General features: G+C 42.6%; 1 protein-coding gene across 2 annotated transcripts in view; it reads left to right on the forward strand.

Moving 5' to 3' along the window:
- The window catches only part of ENTREP1 (endosomal transmembrane epsin interactor 1), a 30,465-nt gene extending 12,151 nt beyond the window's left edge, over positions 1-18,314 (forward strand). Inside the window, exons 3-11 of one of the 2 annotated variants that reach the window (XM_013194518.3) lie at positions 1,611-1,721; positions 3,491-3,619; positions 4,324-4,431; positions 4,554-4,687; positions 9,080-9,209; positions 9,730-9,805; positions 13,723-13,872; positions 15,727-16,016; positions 17,130-18,314. In XM_013194518.3, coding sequence (XP_013049972.3) covers positions 1,611-1,721; positions 3,491-3,619; positions 4,324-4,431; positions 4,554-4,687; positions 9,080-9,209; positions 9,730-9,805; positions 13,723-13,872; positions 15,727-16,016; positions 17,130-17,336 — 1,335 coding nt within the window. In that variant the 3' untranslated portion in view covers positions 17,337-18,314. The remainder of the gene's footprint in view (positions 1-1,610; positions 1,722-3,490; positions 3,620-4,323; positions 4,432-4,553; positions 4,688-9,079; positions 9,210-9,729; positions 9,806-13,722; positions 13,873-15,726; positions 16,017-17,129) is intronic. The other variant, XM_048054855.2, reaches the window with a different exon arrangement.
- Positions 18,315-19,927: the final 1,613 nt, after the last annotated feature.

Below are 19,927 nucleotides of genomic sequence, written 5' to 3' on the forward strand. Positions count from 1 at the left end.
AACTACCTGGAGCAGAACTGAGCCCGTGTCCATCACAATCTCCTTTTTCTTCCACAGCTTTTTGTCATCTCTTGCATTTTTAGTTAAGCCCTTCCTAATACAAAGGAATCTGAGTGAGCAGATCATTATTAACAAGGACTCTTCTGGACATAAAAGACCTGATGCTTGCTTTGTAGGACTGAGTGCTTAAAATTTAAATGTGTTGGGGTGTGAATCTGTTATTTTTATTTACCTTTGAAGTATTCTTCTCACCTATAGTAAGAACTTCCTTGTCTCTCTCAAGAAGTACGGAAAAATATTTGCATGTATGAATTGGGACAGGAGAAGTTCTTGCATATGTTTAAAATCCATATCAACAGAGTCTCATGTAAGCACAGATTGCAGACTGGGAGAAGAACTCACTGAGAGCAGCCCTGCAGAGAAGGACCTGGGGGTTCTGGTGGACAAAAAGCTCGACACGAGCCAGCAGTGTGTGCTTGCAGCCCAGCAGGCCAACTGTGTCCTGGGCTGCATCAGCAGAGGGGTGGGCAGCAGGGGAGGGAGGTGATTGTCCCCCTCTGCTCTGCCCTTGTGAGGCCCCACCTGGAGTGCTGCGTCCAGGTCTGGGCCCCCAGCAGAAGAAGGACATGGGGCTGTTAGAGTGGGTCCAGAGGAGGGCCATGAAGTTGATCAGAGGGCTGGAGCACCTCTCCTATGAAAAAAGGCTGAGAGAGCTGGGGATGTTCAGCCTGGAAAAGAGAAGCCTCTAGGGTGAACTTATTGCAGATTTTCAGTACTTAAAGGGAGCATACGAAAAAGGTGGAGAGCAGCTTTTTGTACGGGCAGGTAATGACAGGGCAAGGGGGAATGGTTTAAAACTAAAAGCGGAAAATTTAGATTAGATGTTAGGAGAAAATTCTTCACTCAGAGGGTGGTGAGGCCCTGGCACAGGCTGCCCAGAGAAGCTGTGGATGCCCCATCCCTGGAGGTGTTCAAGACTGGGTTGGATGGGGCTTTGAGCAACCTGATCTAGTGGGTGGTGTCCCTGCCCACGGCAGGGGGGTTGGAACCAGATGATCTTTGAGGTCCCTTCCAACCCAAACCATTTCATGATACGATTCTATGACACGATATGATTCTACTCTACTGTGGATTTCAGAAGTTTTGCAAACTTTTTAAGATGCTTTGCACTTTTCTGCGTGCCTTGCCCTAGTTCAGTGGGGTGCTGGTTACGTGGCAGTTGGACAATTTTGAGGACCTTTTGGAAAACAGTCTGGGTAGAAAAGTGCTTTTAAAAATTGATTGGATCAGAAATAGAACTTTTTTGAGGGCTCCGGAAAATCTTTAGCTACCTGTGCTTTTCAGTAGTTGCATGCATTTTATTACTGCACAGTTAGTGCAGGATAAGCTGAGAGAGAGAGACAGTAAATGTGTTCAAAGTAATAATCTGCTTTAAGATTGATCTTATTTAAGATTAGACACCCAGGGGCACTTCAGTGAAGTCCCAGGGAGTTTTGGAAATTGCCCAGAAGGACAGAGTCTTGAGTTTGGGAATGGGATTTGCATTGCCATAGGTTTCTTGTATCAGTTTTGTGATCCTGTTCCATCAGCTGTTGACTTTGCTGTTTCAGGTTAACCTATTCGTTCTGCTGTCCGTCATCTGTGTGCTGCTGAACCTGGCTGGATTTATACTAGGATGTCAAGGTGCTCAGTTTGTGTCCAGCGTTCCTAGATGTCATCTGGTGAGCAGACGTAGAGATTTACACATTTCTTCGTAGCATCATCTCTCAAATTGGGCTCACAAAATGTGCTAATGTTGAGGTGCAAGTAATGCATGTCAGGTGGTAAAAATACAGCTACAGTGTGTTGGGGGTAAAAAAACAAATAAACAAAAAAAAAAGCTTGCTCTTTCAAGCCTAGACTCAATTCAAATTGTGAACACACTCACTGAAATCCACAACAGTGTTTTTGTTACCTGTGTTTATAAACATTTGCTTTTGGGGTGGGGTTGGAGTCTTCATAAACTGTTAATCTCTCTAGGGTAAAGACCCCAAAAGAGTATGTTGTGAGGGTTTTAAGAAAGCATAATTGGCCCAGAAATGGTTTTGTTTGATTTTATTGATAGCTGGGCTCTGTCTTCAGCATCTGAAGACACAGCTGATTGTGTGCAAGATAATTCCAAACACATATTTAGAAAATTCCTCTTGCCAGCATTGTTCACGAATTTTAATATAACAGTCACTTAAGAATTAGCAGAAAGGATTTTTATAGTCATCTGACAAAGATAAATCATTGGTAAAAGCATGACTAGGTACTGATGAGCTAACTGAAAAAGCCCAGTCAATACAGTGGGTGAGAGTTTATACAGTTTTGCTATACCTGTTCAGAACAACATATGTTTGTTACTTACAGAAAGAGCCATGAGAAAAAAAAATAAGGTAGATAAACCATTCTGTGTTCTCAGAACACTTCTACTGCAGGAAAAAGCTATCTGCACAGGAAAGGACGGATTGCAAAGGATTTTTGTCAAATGGGTGTCATAAGAAGCAGAAGAATTTTTGAATGAGAAACAGTGCAGTAATTTAAATAGAAAGATACAGGATCACTTAGTAATAAAGACGATCATGTATAAGGGCCAGAGGAAATCTTAAGGGTTAATGGAAAGATTTTTGACTATTTATTTTGATACACTTGCTGCTTCACAGAAAGCTATTGTTGGTTCCTTAACATGCCAGTCAGCCCAGTGCAGTGAGAGTCCAAGATTACAAGCACTTAATCAATATCAACCTACTGAAGCAGCGTGGAGAACTGTTAGTGTTCTTCAAGACAAGGTGGTTAAACATTTCAGGACTTTTGGAGCATTCTGTGGCTGGAAACATAGGGTACAGTGAAAAGATGTTCCGAAAATCATTAATTACTCCATGAACTGACTTGTGTAAGTGGAAAACCTTTGACGCAGTGACTCTAGAGAATTTGACAGCTAATAAAACAATTATCTCAAGGCACACCAATGTTGAATTTCTACTTGAAAACCAAGATAACGACATTACTCCAAAAGTTGCAAACAGTGCTGTACAGGTTTAACTGTTACTGGTTTGATCGGGTTGAAGTTACAGTTGTGGATACTATTCTGTCCCACAGAGATGCAGATTATATATACCCATGAATCAAAGAATGTGGCTTATGTATTGGTCAAGAGCTTCTAGGCTGCTAGGTATTGCAGGAGCTTGGATACTAAAATTGTTCAGTAATCACTGCAGCTTTGATTAGATTTAAGTTGTATTTAAATGTCTTGAGCTTATTAGTAATGCTATTTCAAATAAGAGGTATGTGTAATACAGCTCTGTGATAGGTGAATTGTACATACTGAACTGTACGAATTTCATTTTAGAAGCCTGTATTCCAGTCTGCACTGTCTGAGATACAGTTTAACACAGGCTCTGTATTATGCAACTGAAAACGTTGTGTAAAACAGGTAATAAATTTAAAAGTGTGCTTTTTGTTTTTAAAGGTGGATGTGGGTGAAAACAAGATTTGTTTCTGTTGTGAAGAATTTCATCCCACTAAATGCACAGAAAAAGAGAATGCACTGAAGCTCTACCCAGTGAAGTCATGCAGTGCTGTTCACCTCCTTCTTAAGGTACCCTGCACTTGCTGCCTAAAATGACTGCTTGGATAATGTCCATACTTGGGTAGAAACGCAATACTGAAGTAATGTTTTTACTATGAAAAATTCTGTTATCTTCTGGTCTTCTACACAGAAGATTTTTTGCTCGTCTTTGAGTCTTGACCAGTGCATTGCTGATCTGGCATGTGTTTTTCATCATTTCTGTGGTTTATACAACCACAGCTACAGTTCAGTTCAGACGACTGCATGGGTAAGGATGATGTAAATTTAAGTTTATAATTAGAGGCCTCTGTTTGTCATCTCTCTTGGTATACTCAGCCCTTCTTAGCTTCCAAAAAAGCTAAAATAGAACTTCAAGACAGCATCATCTCCAAATAAAAAAGTGCTTTAACTATCTCAGATTCAGGTTTTTCACAGAAAAGCTAAGAGAAAGGTTAAAATTCTTGGAAGAATAGATGGCCTATAAATCACATCTGAGCAGTGTTAAACCCTCCTGGATCTCTCTGTCAAAGACACATAATAGGGCAAAATAAGCTTTTGCAAATTCTTCCAGTCTCGGAGATTATCTATCCCGAAGACTGCATCACATACATTTTTAAGAAGTAATTGTCATTGTCATCTTTGTGTTTTCTGTGTTTGTTTTTGATTTATTTTTTTTGACATTTACAAATACCTTGATTTAATCTTTTAATTTCCATAATCTTCATGTTCTTCAGAAAGTTCTCTTTGCTCTTTGTGCCCTGAATGCTCTCACCACCACAGTTTGCTTGGTAGCAGCTGCTCTGCGTTACTTACAGATATTTGCAACAAGAAGATCCTGCATAGTACGTGAGTGCAAGGCACTGCCTAATATAAACGGTGGTACTAACAGTATTATTAGATTACATGGTTCAGTAACGTTAGATTGCAGTTGGAAGCTTTGTTAACGGAAGTTGCATTTGATTAGGATGAATCTCAGATTTCTGCAGAAGAAATTGAAGAACAAGGTCACATTTCAGATCCTGAAGATTTCGTCCCGCCTGTGCCACCTCCTTCGTATTTTGCAACGTTTTATTCGTATACTCCACGAATGAGTCGCAGGTAAATCCCCAGACTCTCTTCCTTTCTGTTAGCGTCTTTGGAAACCTATGTAATCTTCATTTGTTTAAGACTATTTTCTCTGTTACTTGTTTAAAAATGTTGGTGGCTTTTTTTTTTTAAAGGTGAAAAACTGATGAGTTAGGAGGCAGTGTAAATACAGTGGAATGGAGGACTATAATTTTGTAGTTTTCACTTCAAATTGTGTAGGAACTGTTTCTGGGTAAGAGAAATGCTGCAATTTGACATGACTGAAAACTTGTACGATGCTGTCAAGAGCACACCAGTGACTGAAAGCCAGGCACAATTTGTGTGAGAGAGAGACTCCTTACCCAGAGGCCCCCATTGCCAGAATAATTCAGTCCTTTCTCTTTGGCAGACAGGGCTGCTCAAAGAGTATATTTTTATTGTGCCCATACGCCATGTAATCACTGCCCTTATCTCCATACCTGGGAAAACCCTTCACAGTGTGAGCAATCGGGCAGGATCTGTCCCTGTTGCTGTTGCTGGGCTTTTCTTCATCTGTAGCCATGTGATGGCGTTGGAGTGGGAGCAAGGAGGGAGGGATGAGTTAACATATCAGAGTACAAACGGGATAGTCACAAGTCATTGTAATCGCTCTCTTTTTTTTTCCCTGCTTTTTTTTGAGCAGGGAGATTCAGTACTACAAAGATAAGGGAAGAAGGATTTGGAGGATGATAAAATAATAGCTGTATTAATCTTCTTGTGAGTGACAGAAAAGGTGCAGAAAAATTTTCTGTTGCAGAAGGCTGCCTTCTGTGTTATAAGTAGTCTTATGAAAAATTAAAATGTAAATTTGGTGGTGGTGGGGATTATTTCTATCTGGGGTTTGTTACCCATCATTTTCCAGGTAGTTACACACTCTTCACAGTAGGTAGCAGGTTAGCTTTGTTTATTAGCTTATGATTCTGGTGGGGCTGCATTACTCTGCTGTGAACAGTCAGTGCTTATAGGTAAAAATACCACGAAGCCCAGGCAGTTTGAATGATCTAACTCTTCTTTAAAACTCCTGCTTTTTGCTGTGTGCAGGACTCTTTTGTTTATTTCCATGTTTCGTCAGGAACACTGCGCGTGACCCTGTGGTCCTTGCTGAGGTAATTACAGTTCCTGTTGTGGGGCTGCAAAAGTAAAATGGTACAGGAATAGATTTGGAATGAGAAAGCCATCTAAAACTCCAGCCTTTACTAAAAAACATTGCTATGCAAGTCTCGGTTCCAGCATCTAACATGCTCATTAGGAAAACAGAGCGGTGTGAAAACAGAGCGGCGTGCGCAGTGATCTCTTTGGCAGATGAGGTATTTATTGAAATGTGCTTGTCACAGTTCCCCTGCTTTCCAGCGGGGCTGTCGTTCTTTGTCTGGCATGTCAGTCTAGATGGCTATCTCCTTCCCGGCAGCAGTGTTTCTCTTTGTCTATTTTCAGCACAGCAGGGGCTGCTGGGCAGTGTTTGAGGCTTCTGCAGCCTAGTGTAGGGTGGCTGCCTCGCCCATTGCTGGGCTGAAACTTGCTGATAATAACATCTAAGCGAAGGCGACGTCTTTCCAAAGTCTGCCTGCTCGTTTAAAGGTGCTGAGGGCAGAAGTGAAAGCAGCAGGCAGCCTTCATTTCCCTTCCTGGCAGACAGGGAAACTGACTCACCCCGGGCTGAGGTGTGACGGGGGCCTCTTCTCCCCCGGCCTCCGCGCCCCGTGCCCGTCACCTGCCTTCTGAGCTGAGGGCCTCTTCTGAGGAGAGAGGGCGGCTGCGGAGCTTGTCCAGGGTCGAGAGGCACCCTCTGCCAACTGCACCCAGGGCTGTTCCCAGACAGACATGTCCAGATGAGAAAGCAAGCATTGCAGGCTTTGAAATGCATGCTAGGGGTGTGTTAGGATCCTGCTTCCCTTCTCTGCCACCCTTTGAGTTGCAGAGCTGGAGGCACTGCCAGCAAAGCTAGATTGGTGGTCTGTTCCTTTGCTCATAGGAAATGTTCCTTTATTCATAGGAAACCTTCAGTGTTTGTCCTGCTCAGTGACAAACTAGCATTGCAGGTGTCTGCTCAACTCCTACCTCTCACCTTGTTGTTTTACAGAGAAGGGAAGAGCAGTTACTTTTCAGGACTGGCGCAGCAGTAGGACGTACAGCTGAGCTTCCAGATTAGGAATTGAAATATAATAATCTTCCAGATTAGGAAGAGGGAATCCATTTAGGGCAGCAAAACAGTTACCTGGGATCCAGAAATATACCTTAGTCTGGTTGAAAGTATTTACGATTTGGGAATAAGAGGCATTTACCAAAACGCAGATCTGTTTGCTCAGGTTACTCCCAGTTTGATACGTGTCTCAGACTGGCCCCACGTGCCACTTGTTCCTTAGCAGCTCAGCACACCCCTACTAATGAGCCATGCTGTGAGCCTGGAGCTCTGAGCCGCCTCTCAGAGCAGGCATGAGGGTGGGAGATGGGCGAGGATGAGCCCTTCCCCGTCGGTGTGCTGGCGGGCACCTGCCTTCCCCATGCCTAGAGCGCTCTGCATAGCCCGTGGCTGCCCAGAGAAAGCCTTCGTTACTGTTCCCTACCTCCCCATGTTGTCATTAAGAAGGCCACTCGCTGTTTGCTGCTCATCTGCACCTAGACCCTTACAATCTCTGTAAAAGTATGTGGAGTATGTAATCTGTAATTGCTTTTTACCCATGCAGTAACAGCCTTCTGATATCCTGAGTGAAGTCTGTGTTGAGATTGCTGGAAAAGATAGATAGTGGCAGGGGTCAACTTTGGAGAGAGAGCACCTGCCTAGAGAAGAGGTTAGAGGAACATTGCCCGCTGTTGTCCACTGCAGCTTGCAGGACTAATGCATGAATTTCTCCCCTTGTGTAAAAAGAGAGAGTGGTCATTAAGAGATAAAGAACAGAATGACAAACACGCACGTTCTTTCATTAAAGTTTTATATGCTTTATGCCCTAGCACTTAGGGGAATGCTTTTCTAGTTTCATAGTCTCTAATAAGATGTAACGTGATACAATTCTTGTATGCAGCATTAATTTTCAGTGTGACTGAGCTGGGTAGACCAGATCAAGCATATTTAAAAATGAAGTCAAACTAAGGTTCAAGAGTTGTATGATTCTGGGGTGTGCAGTGGCTGTAAGCTCAGCACATATGTGGAACACTTAAAAAAAAATGTGAAGAATTAATATCAATTGAACATCAATTTCCATTGTACTTGAAAATGATTTTGGAGCTTATAGGGACAGATGAAATAGGCTGAAATATTTTCTGTTTTTTAAATTAAAAAAGTAATGACCAATTGACAAAAAGTTTTGTTTTTTGTTTTGGCAAGTTTTATTCCTTTCCTGTTTTAGCAACCTTTTGTAGACAGTTCCATTCCCTCTGCACTTTCAGATCCTGGCATGAAAAAAAAATATTCTTTCACAGCCATCTTTGTTCCCTCTAGACACTGTCCAGAGAAATCCTAAGCTCTGCAGGGAAGGTCTTGCTCTTGTGCAGTGTGTCTCTGTAGATAGTCTACATCCAGCCCTGGTAGCTAGAAGCCTGAAATGGATCTGGAGAGCAAAACTTGTGGTTGCATGAGGTGCCTGCTCACTGCCAAATCAGTAGCTTAAAATGTAAGGAAAAGCAGAGAAAAACTTAGCTGACCTGGGTCAAAGACTTGAAGGTTGTATAGGGAAGTTTCCCTGGGCAGTCCATCACCACCCTGCCCCAGTGTTAAATGAGGTAAGGTAAAAACTCATTGCCAAAAGCAACATTTGCCTAAAAGAGTTTCTTCAGACACTGTTCTGATTTCTTCCCTTTCTGCCACCTGAGAGGAAGATAATGCAGGAAAACATCTTCAGCATTTCAGCTGTATTTGAGGCTTCTTTATAGTAAATTGAGAAGCAAGGTTATCTATGGGGTATATGTGCCTCAGACACGGATCGGCTGTAATATCCGTAGGCGAGCATCATCACAGCCTCTAGTGTTTTTCTGCGCAGCCGTATCTAACTAAACATGAAACGTGAGATCAGAAGTATCTTGAATTTCAGTTATAATTAGGAATTTAATAGTTCATAAAAATCAGAGCTGGGTTATCGTGTTTTCAACGCCCACCCGTATTTGAGTCTCTGCGAGGTAAACCTGAGCCTCTGTGCAGCTGCAGCGGGTTCCTGGGTGCGGTACTGCCCGAGGAGGCCTGAAGCTCTGGTGGCTGCACAGGAGAGGCACCTCCTCAGGAGCAGTGTCCTCTTTGCTCTTGGGAGACCTGGCAGCTCGTGTCGAGTTTGTGAGCCGTGGCTGAGATCCCCAGATCGGAGCTGGCGCAGGGAGACCAGCAGAGCTGTGTCTGGCTGTGTCCTCCTGCCAGTGGGACACTGTGCTGAAGGCGCTGCGTGGTGTCCTGTGTTGCAGGATGCTCGGCTCTGATGTGATTCCACTGCCACACATTTACGGAGCGAGGATTAAAGGAGTTGAAGTGTTCTGTCCCCTGGATCCACCTCCTCCATACGAAGCTGTGGTGAGCCAGATCAGCTCCGAGCAGGTATGATCCATAGCGGTCTCAAAGTGAAATATGTCTGTCTGCTGTAAGGGTAAGATCTGCAACTCACCTTTAGAGCTTAACAACTTCTTCCCAGTTGGGTGTTATGGGAGAAAACTACTTGAGGATGGGAGAAGGAGCAGAATACACAGTGGAGCACAGTAGTTGTCCTAGAGGGCTGTCATGCTGCCTCCCTGCTTTGCTTCCCTTCTCTACCTGTAGTCTTCCCATGTTGGACAACATGGGGACTTTTACCATGTGCACTGATCCCTTGTCACTGCTGTTTTCACAAGACAGATGCTTCCCCCCAAAAAACACTTGGGAGGATGAAATAGTCTGAAGTGGATGTTGAAAATTAATTTTAGAAATACACCACTCTTGGTTTTGCAATGGAATTAAACCCCTATAGCATAGTCACCATGTACTTAACTGCTCACTTTCTAAGATGGATGTTGTAGCTCTTGGAAAACATTGGAAAAAATGGTGATGGTTTCTGATTTTCAACTTCTCTGTTTTATTCCAGGAAGCTGCACTGCAAGTAGGTGTGGTGGAAGTTGTTGCTGATTCAGTGGAAACAAGTGGCAGGCAGGCCTCTCAAGGTAAAAAGAACATTTTAGAATTTGCTGTACAGCAGTTCTTCCCAATCCAAATGGCTTAATATTGCAGCAGCATTAATATTTCTTTGAAAGCCACCCACCGTATTTCAAGCCACAGATGCAGAATTACAATTGTCTTGGGCAGCAGGAACAGAGATTAACCTTTAAAATACAAAAAAAAAAAATGTTGTTCACTGTTAAGATCCAGAAAGAAAGATATATTCCCTTCTCAGCAATCTACAAGTTAAGTTGCTGACTCTGCATCCATACATTGTAAGAAATGATCTCCAGCTCCAGTGTCTCCATGTCTTTGTACAGACAATGGTGCCTGTTTGACAATTTATTGCTGGTGAAAAGAGTAAAACAAAAAAAATAATGTGTTGAGCTAAATGTGGGACTTCCTCCATTATTGAGCTTGCACTGGAAGAATTGCTAATGAGTTTCTGCATACTGGTACAGGATGTGGCTACACGACAAGTAGAGGTTACATCAGACTTTCTTCAGCATTGTTTCAGAAAACCATGGAAATTGTTCCAGGCTGTTTTCAACCTAGCTTTTCCATTTGCTGTGCTGTACAATTGCAGTTAAAATATTGTTGGCTCCCAGGTAAGCAACAGGCAGCTTTTCCAGTATAGCCCTGGTGAAAATCCTTTCTGCTTTTCATTTTAACTTGCTATTGCTGCACAAATTTTCTGTTGTTCAACAGATGGTTGTGTGCTTATCCGCACAGTGATTACAACACAAGAATATCGAGAGTAAAGACACCTAAAAAAAACACTAAAAAACAAACAAACATAAAATGAAAAAAAAAACAACATCCCAAATTTCTTAAATGACTCTGACTCCTCCTTGGTTTGTGAAGTTAAACAGTTGAAATTGTCCCTACTAAGTGATGACAGGAGAATAAATAGGGGTTTTGTTTGTTTGTTTTTTCCCCACAGATCTGTGCTTTAATCAAATAACAATTCTTTCAAAATTCCCTTACACTCCAGCGGTCTGCCTGAAACTGCTGAAAACCAACACCTGCATGCTTCTGGTATCTCATCAGTTGTGATGGCCAGAAAGAAATTCAGAGGAGTGGCAACACAAAGCTTAGTTTTCAAGGCCTTGTGGTAGATAAAGCTGCTGTTGCATTCTCCGCACACCTTAAATACAAACTGATATCAGATGTGAGACTGCATGGTGGCTGCTTAAAGTTCTGAGAACAGAAAACAGGAAAAGGAAACTATAGAGAGGCAACAGAGTCGGGAAAGTTTCCAAAAAAACAAACAAACAAAAAACACCCAAAAACCCAAAACGCATGATAAGGCATTGTTTGAGGCATTGTTTGTATTTAAAAACTTCCTTTTAAGCAAGGAGACTGGATCACACGTGGTAAATTGTACTCTCCTCCCCATCTTTTTAGCTTGTTTATCCATCCTATTTTTATTAATTGGCCTGCAAAGTGAATTTTACCTCTCAGCTTGGCTATTATGTTCATATGCAAGAAGAGAGTACTTTGGTAAAGAAAATTAACATTGTTTCTTCTAGATGCCAAGGCTTTCTAGGGGCAGTGAATTTAAGAAAAGAAAATACACTGAGCAGTATCTCTCCGTTTATTTATTTTTGTGGAGGTGTACTTGGTCTGGCTGGAATGGAGTTAATTTTCTTTATAGCATCCTGAATGGTGCTGTGCTTTGGATTTGTGTCCAAAACAGTGCTGATGACACATGCTGAGCAGTGTCAGTGTGGTGGTTTTACCTTGCTAGGCAGCTCAACTCCACCACAACCGCTCTCCCACTTCCCATCCTCAGAAAAGGAGGGAAAGAAGAAAGGGAGAGAAACAACTCATGAGTTGAGATAAGGATAATTTAATTAAAGGAAAAGTAATTATTAAGGGAAAATTATTATTAATTAAAGTATTTAACTGAAGGGAAAAGGGGGAATGGGGAAAAAAACAAAACAAAACACAAGCATAGGCTGCGTGGAAGTGCAGAGGAAAGAAATTACTCTCTACTTCCCAGCAACGAGCAGTGCATGACCACGTCCTTGAAGCAGGGCCTCAACACGTAGCCGTTGTTTGGGAGGACAGACGTTTTCACAACGAGAGCCCACCCCTCCCCTCTTCTTCCTTTTTCCACCTTTTATTGCTGAGTGTGACACCACATCGTATGGAGTATCCCTTTGGTTGGTTTAGGTCAGCTGCCCTGGTGATGTTCCTTCCTCTCCTCTTGCCTGTCCCCAGCCTGCTGGCTCTGGGGGGGTTAGAGGGGGTGGCTGTGTGGGGCTTGGCTGCCTGCTGGGGGTAAGGCACCAGGGCAGGGACACACAGTGAGGAGGCAGGCGTGTTACACGTGGGGCAGAGTAACTCCACCAGCAGTCTCAGCTGATGTCGAGTAACAATCTATAAATAAGTGCTGAACTTATGGTTCATGCTGGTGGTCTGTTGTGCCAGGGCATTTTGTGTTCAACGCCGTGATTCCCTTGGCATCATCAGGACTGGAGGACAAGGCGTAGCTCCCAGTGGAAGCGAAGGCTGCCTGCTAGCTACCTGAAACCTAGCTGCTGGCTGCAGGAGGACCTGAGACATTCTTTGTGCCAGCTGAAATGGTTTTACTGGCTTCAGAAGCCTTCTTATCCAGCAGAATAGCATTTTCCACGCCAAATGTAGTATGAAGACAACCTACTGGTGCCTGGGGATGCTTGGCAGCTGCCCTGTGTCATCACGTACTGGGTTGATGCATTTCCAGTATGCACCAGCTTTACACCACTCACACCTTAACCTCTAAGCCACTTACAGGCTCTAAGACCTGTAACATTATTAAGAATTATCATAAGATCATGAAATCAGGTTATTCTTCTGATTAGTATTTTTTTAAAAAAAAAAACTTCACCAGAATACGAGCACCACTGTACCTGAAGAACTGACTGGTAGCAGAGCTCCACTAGAGTTAGTGTTTTTATTGGTGATGGATTTAATCCTGCCTGGTTCTTGGTCTGCCATGCGCTGTTGCTAGGTCCTATTTCCTGACTTGTCAGGATGGTGTCTGCTTTATATAGGCTCTGCCACGGCTTCTTCTTTTCAGAAGATTCTAGGTTGTATTTGTGTGGGAGATAAGGTGTTATCTTTAACAAGTACACATCATCCAAGACTTAATTTTCTTGACGGCTTCAGCCACTGGCAGTTTTCTGGTAGGGTAATAGCATGAACATTTTACATGTTCTGAATAAGACGCTATCTGTGTTCATTTTGGTTTTGGCTTTTGTGTGAGCAAGAAAATTGTTTCCTTGTAAAATGCCAGGTGCCATCAGATGGAGGCACAGAACCAGGTGAGCTGCAAAACGCGTATCTTCATCCAGTCCTATTCACTTTGCAGGAGTGACACCACATAATCCCACCTTCAGCAAAGGGAGGAATGTTGGTTAACTGGAAAGATGATACAGGTAACAAGAATTCAGGGAAGTCTTTATTTTAACAAAGAATCTTATGAAACAAGGTCTTTAATTCCTATGTAGGGACTGGTGACTGATTCGTGAGCCACATAATTGCAAACAGTGACTGACTTCTGTGGCCAGATGCTGTTGTATCTTGGTACTGCTGCTTGTATGCAGAAGCATTTCAAGCTCTAAGAGGTTTAGTTTTCTCTCTGAGAAGCTACCTTATTCTCTGAACAGGTAGTTCAAGATGAGGTTTCTGTTAGGCAAAGCTGTATTTGCTGCTGCTCCAGTTGTATAAGGCTGAACAGGTTTCTGTAAAAAATTAAGCAGGCTTTAGATGAGTATTTCTGGTGAGTGTAGGCATGTGCACACATACAAGCACCTCTAAGCCTTTGTGTCCAATCATTACTCAAAAAAAAAAAAAAAAAGGTAATAACCTGAAATAATGATGCCTGCAGATCTGCTTTATTCTAACGACTTCTTTACTATTCCTGGTTACGCAGGTGATGAAATTCCTAAGTCTTCCAGCAGAGTGAGCCTTTCACCTTCAGCTGCGAGCCCCATGCCTGCAGAAGGAGCGTACAAGAGAGCCTTCAACCCCTTGCAGAGGCGCTCCAAGAGTGACCCTGTGCTGCACTGCCAGTTGCCCCAAGGTGACTTAATTTTCTCTGTCCATGCTTAGTTAATGAACCCTTAAGGGAACGTTCGGGCCCATGGCAGGGGGCTGGAACAAGATGATCTGTAAGGTCCCTTCAACCCAAACCATTCTGTGATTCTGTTTGTCAGAGGGGGTCAGTACCCTGAACCCAATACCTGCAAACGTCAGCTACTGCCTCCCAGCAGAGTACCTAGGTTACAGCAAACAGTCTGTGCTTTGTCACATCCCCTCTGTGTAACGCCTTAGTCTCGCTGTCTCTGTAGGCTTTCACCTCTAAGAACAGGGTCTGCAGCAGCAGGCGTCCCTACTTCAGGGAGAGGGGAGAATGGTGGAAGAGGAGGAGATAACACACAGGATTGCTTAGTGTACTCGCACAGTAGCATCTAAAAGCTTGCAGAGGCAATGTCATTGTGCAATTAACAGCAAAATTAGCTTGGGTATTTGGTATTAGCTTCTAAATGTACTCTCCTCCCTCCCCCTTTTCTCCTTCCTCGTAGCACAATAAATAAATAAACCCAGAGCAGAGAGCTGATGCAGTCTGTTGCAGATACTGTGGTGTCAGTGATCCAATGCAGTCACTGTGGGAAAACTGCTAGTGTAGCTGCACAGCCCTTCATTCTGTCAACAGTCTCAAAAACCCACTAGTCAATAGTCTTGTGGTTTTCATTACAGGCTGTTGGAACCCTGTAATAGCTGCTAATACATATTGTCACTCACAGAACAGAGGTGGGGGGGGGGCGTGTTAGCCATAAATGTTTGTTTTGAACGCTGGATTATGCTTACTGTTTTGTGGAATGTGTTCATGTCTCCACTGCATCATCTGTTTTCTCTTTTCTGCCTATCAACTTCCACTGGAGCACCCCAGAGAATCTGCTGCTGAAGCAATAGTTGAATGACACAGAGCCTATTCAGAGCTGGGAAAGCAGAGCAGAGCGTTTCTGGGGTGGAGGGAATCTATCAGCCAGAAGTGTCTGGGCTCTTCAGGCTCCGTGTGTAATTGGTTAGGCCTGCTCAGCATTGGAGCTGAAAGCTAAATACACAACTGCTGCCTAAAGGGAAGTCAGCTGCTGTAGCAGCGGAAGCTGCTTCAAGTTAGTTTGTGCTGCTTCTTGCTGGAAAGCCTTGGATCTCCTCCTGGTATTGTTGTACTTGGCATAATGCCATTGTTAAAGAGCTGCTTGAACAACCCGTAGGTGTCCTCTTTTTAACAGCGACAAAAGTTAGTGATTGTTAGACCAGAGGCAGTGGATTTTTATTTGGGCTAAAGGCAGTGGAGTCGATGCCCTGCTGACCTTTGCTTAGTCCTTGCAATGTCATTTTGAATGCTTTTTGAAGTAAACTTCCAGTTTGTGGTATTACTAGCTTCCAGCTTGAGAAGCAATTATTTTCAGTTATTTTGTAAACAGACCTTTTGGCTGGTGATAACTGAGAGTTACAAAAAGTTCAGGAAGGATCATAAAACTCCGCAAACTGTGTTCAGCCTGCTTTGTATCTTAACATTAATACTGAAAGCTCATTCCAGCTCTCACCAATCAGAGCAGAAGCAGAAGAGAAGGTAACTGATGTATAGAAAATGGCAAATAACATTCACAGAAATGTTCCTCCAAGCCCTTTGATGTGTGATATGCACTCAGCCATAGCTATGTACTCTGTTTTACAAGCATTTTCTGTAATGTAAATTCAATGCAGGGTGAACCTTGCATGCCATTCTGGCCGTGCCAGACTGTTAAACTGTTGGTTAAACCATGCACTGCATCGTCACTGAATCAGTATTGAAATCTCACGAGACACTTGTTGAAAAGTACTGTGAAGCAAGTACATTGTTTGCTCTGTTGATCTTTGTCTTCAGGCCCAGTGCTCAGCTGTGAGGCTGCAACTCAGACTGAAATGAAACCACAAGTTGACACTGTCACATTGCGGAAGAGCTTGAGAGCAAGACCTTTGAGATCAAGACCTCGATCTTTGATAGACTACAAGTCTTACATAGACACTAAGATGCTCGTGGCACGGTTCCTTGAGCAGTCCTCCTGCAGCATGACACCTGACATACATGAATTGGTGGAAAACATCAAGTCTGTTTTAAAATCAGATGAGGAACATATGGCTGAAGCTATCACCAGTGCCACCTTCCTTGAGCAGGTACTTTTGTTATGTATAAGCTGGCCTTGGTTTGGGAGTCTAGGTTTACACTTGCAACTCTGCTTTGTGTGTCAAAATTTTTGAATGCAATTTAAATTCTGTGGTATTTTAGCTTCATATTGGGAATGTATGAGAAGTGGTGAGGCTGTGCATGTGTGATGTCTCTGGCCTTGTGGTTGACAGAGCAAGGCAGGTCAGAAGGCTGAACACAGTATTTTTTAAAGCTGAAGGCGATGGTCTTTTGTAGTAGAATCATGAATAGTAAATGACATGGCAATGTTTTATAGTGAAGGTGGCAGGTGAGAGGGAAAAGAAGCAACTGGCACGAATGGAGGACGTCAAGAAAATTTTGATGTAAACCCACTGGCAGCAACTTTTTGTGATTTGTTGCCATAATAAGGCCTGAATAAATATAAGACTTAGTACTAAATGAAAAAAAGTAGAAAAGATATGCTTACATCAGTGGAATGAATATTCAGCCATTTCAGACATTGCAGATGTCATCAAACAAATGTTTCGGCAGCTTATACAGCAGTTGGAAAAAAGAGTTGATTCAAGCACAGCATGAGTGATTTGCTGTGATAACTGGTTTTGGTTTGAATTGTCATGCAAAACACTCCAAAAATTTTAATTTAGGCTCTGGAAATACAGTGAGATTTTCCCACTGCAGCCTACAGGCAACAGAAGCCTCAACAGATTTGACACAAGAGAGCTGAAAAGTATTTTATTTAGGAGAATTTTATTTTTCATACTGGCCTAGAGCTTGTTACAGTCCAGTGGCTTCAGCAGGAAGTAACACTTAGATTCCTATTAAACTCTACCTGATGTGCCATAGTGTGGGGTGAGCTAATTCTTGTGCAGCTTTCACAACAACAACAAAAAAAAAACACAAAAAAAAAAACCAGCTGAGGAATGACAACGCATGCCTTTTCTCAGTGGGACTTTTCCTATCTCTCTTGTACAAATACCAGTTTTACTCTCAGATATATATATATATATTTTTTTTTTCTTGAAAACAGGCAACACTACAATTTCTTCCTAGTTGGGTAAGAAACCATCTTAATGGAACAACAGCCTGAAAACAAACCTGATTTACGTTTTTTCTTTTCAAAGGTGATGGCGCCTGCCCAGCAAGCCATGTCACTGCAGGCCCACGTGCTCCCTTTCAGGCAGCGTCCTGGATTGCTGCACCTGGAGAGCTGTGGTGACCTGAGTACTTTCACAGCAGGTGAAGGTCAGTCAGCTGAGAGGAGGATCCAGAGAGCAGAGCACGAGCGGCCTCACAGTCTTATTGGAGTTGTTAGGGAAACTGTACTTTGAGGTGGTTTCTCTCTTTTCTGTTCCTTGGGAGAGCGTTTCTGTCAGGCATTCATGCTGCACACAAAAACCATCTCTGACAAGTAGGTGGAAGAGGGTGTTGCCATCCTATTTTTTTACCCTCATGCTCAGACTCCCAATGGGAAGCTCTTTCTACAAGCCCTCAGAGGCAGATTGTGAGCTGACCTGCAAATTGGGCTGTTCAGGTGCAACTAGTGTTTGTGAAATAGCACTGTTCTGTTGCACCTCTGTAGTCTACTGCCACTTAGGACAGAGTTGTTTTTTTCCTCAACTTAGATGCGGCAGAAGAGCTTTGTGCCTTGGTTCATTGGGCTGAGGCAAGGACAGTTACCGTGAGTGTGCACTTTATGTCTCGGTGAAGAACACAGGGCAGAGCCAATGCCTGTGTTTATCTGGTGTAAATTACCATAGCTCCATTGATTTTTAGCTGGCCTGTTCCAACTTACTTCCTCATAGAGGTGCTTTTTATGTATCAGCTGACATATATGCTGAAAGCATTTACGCAGCCATCTCAAATCCTCTGCAGATCTGCAGGTGACTACCTAATATCGTTTTGGCAGCCTTAACCACTAGGCCACAGTGACCCCTGAGTTTACACTCTTTAGCTAATAAACGAATGTAGAAGCCAGTTGGCTCAAGCTGTTGACTGCAGATAGTTTGTCAAGCTGTGTTCTATATCTATGCTGCTAACTGGGAATACACTAAGTGTTTCCAGAGGCTGGGATCAGGCACAAAATTTTGATTTGCAAGGCTAGCTGCAGCCTTCTGTGTCTCAGCAGGATGAATAAATACTCCTGCTGCTATTCTAATGTTAATGCTTCATTTAACAATTATTAAACAGCTTTCATACTGAAAACCAAAAAGCTTTACAGTGAGTTTTAATTAAGCTTGTTCAGAAGTGGAAACTGTGCAGTTTCACTTATGAAAGATAAGCTGAGTAAAATAAAATGCTCATCTCTACTCTCGAATTGGTGTTTTATTTTTACTGTCTGGTAGAGGAAATACAATAAGGCTCTGAGGATTGCTGGATCACTGGCTTATTGGTAAATTTTGCTCTCAGAAATAAGAGCACAGCAAGTCAAAATTGAGGGATCGTGTCTTGTAGAAGAAAGCAAGCATCACAAGAACATGCTGGCTTTTACCTCACTTGTATTAAATATTTTGCAATTCCATTACATTTAGAACTCCAACTTTTCTTGCTATATGCATCACCTGATGTGGGAGTTCTTTCAGAGCCTCAGTATCAGCTTCCTTTTCCCAGTTAACATTCCCCTTCCAAAAGCAGGTTGTGGAATAAGAGAGAGTTACATGCTCCATCAACACACATTTTCCTTCCAGCAGCTCTTAACAGCTCTTACCCTGGTGTTACGCTCTATGTAACTCCCTGTCACCCTGCCTGGGGAAAAGTCTGCAAGGTCCCTGGGCTCTAAGTCAGGACCATAAGCTTATACTTTGGAAAACTTGATCAGATTTCAGCTAATTGCTTGTTATCCCAACAAAACAAGACTAATCTGAATAGTTACCTTCCTCTCTGAAGATAGTAAGCAGATCTACTACAAAATAATGGTGTTGCAACCTGAATAATTTTCCAACATACAAGTTAAATTTCTCCCCAAGTATTAGAAAGTGACATTGACAGTTCCAAAAAAGTGATTTACAAAATGATCAAAAATGATTCCCAATGTAGTAAGTTAAATTATATTATTTATAATTTAATTGTCGGAGACAATGGAGTTACCGGTCACATACCCGTACTTACCACGTTTAATGCTATTCCAGGAAGTATAAAACTTGCCAAGATTTGAAAAGCTACAAGGTCTCTAGCAGCTAACTTTAATCACCAAGTTCCAGTGACAGTGCAGCCCTTAACAACAGAAGAATCATGTACATTTCATAGTTTTTTCTCCCTTACAGAAAAGTTTATGGAAACCTCTTCCACAGAACCAATTTCCTCACGAGCAGTTTCTCTTTTTTTTAATTTTATTTTTATTATCAGCTTTATGAGCTCTCTTACATTGAAGAGATAAACTTTTCATGCCCTTTCCCACTTGCAAATTCAGTCTCATTTCCATTTGAGGCAGCCTTCAAACCTAATGAAAAGCAGCCCCCCTTGATGGGTAGCACGCTTGCAAACACAGAAGCCTTACTGGTCTTCCTCCAACTCTTTACCCAATGAAGAAGCCACCATGGGAACTTAGTGGTGGATGAGAAGCTGCCCTCATAGCCCCAGACTTTCTCATTCTAAAATGGGGGTGGGGGTGGTATACAAATTTCAGTGCTGCCATACTGTCTCTTCCTCCTGCTGCCAGGGTGTATATATATATATATATAATCTCCTGAACTTCCATGGTCTTCAATGAAGAGGCTTTTCTGGAGAAAGAGCAGAATGCACATCTCATTCAGCAGGGAAATTCAAAGAAGCCACTAAAGAAGCATGAGATGAAGTATGGGAGGAAAGACAGAGTACATACAGACTGTGAAAGACAGAGCAGGAAAGAAGCATCAATGCTCATAAGGTTAAGCATAAAGGATGCTTAAGCATAAAGGATGGACGTAAAGTGAATAATAATAAT

Source organism: Anser cygnoides, chromosome Z, assembly GCF_040182565.1.
Source record: "Anser cygnoides isolate HZ-2024a breed goose chromosome Z, Taihu_goose_T2T_genome, whole genome shotgun sequence".
Lineage (NCBI taxonomy): Eukaryota > Metazoa > Chordata > Aves > Anseriformes > Anatidae > Anser > Anser cygnoides.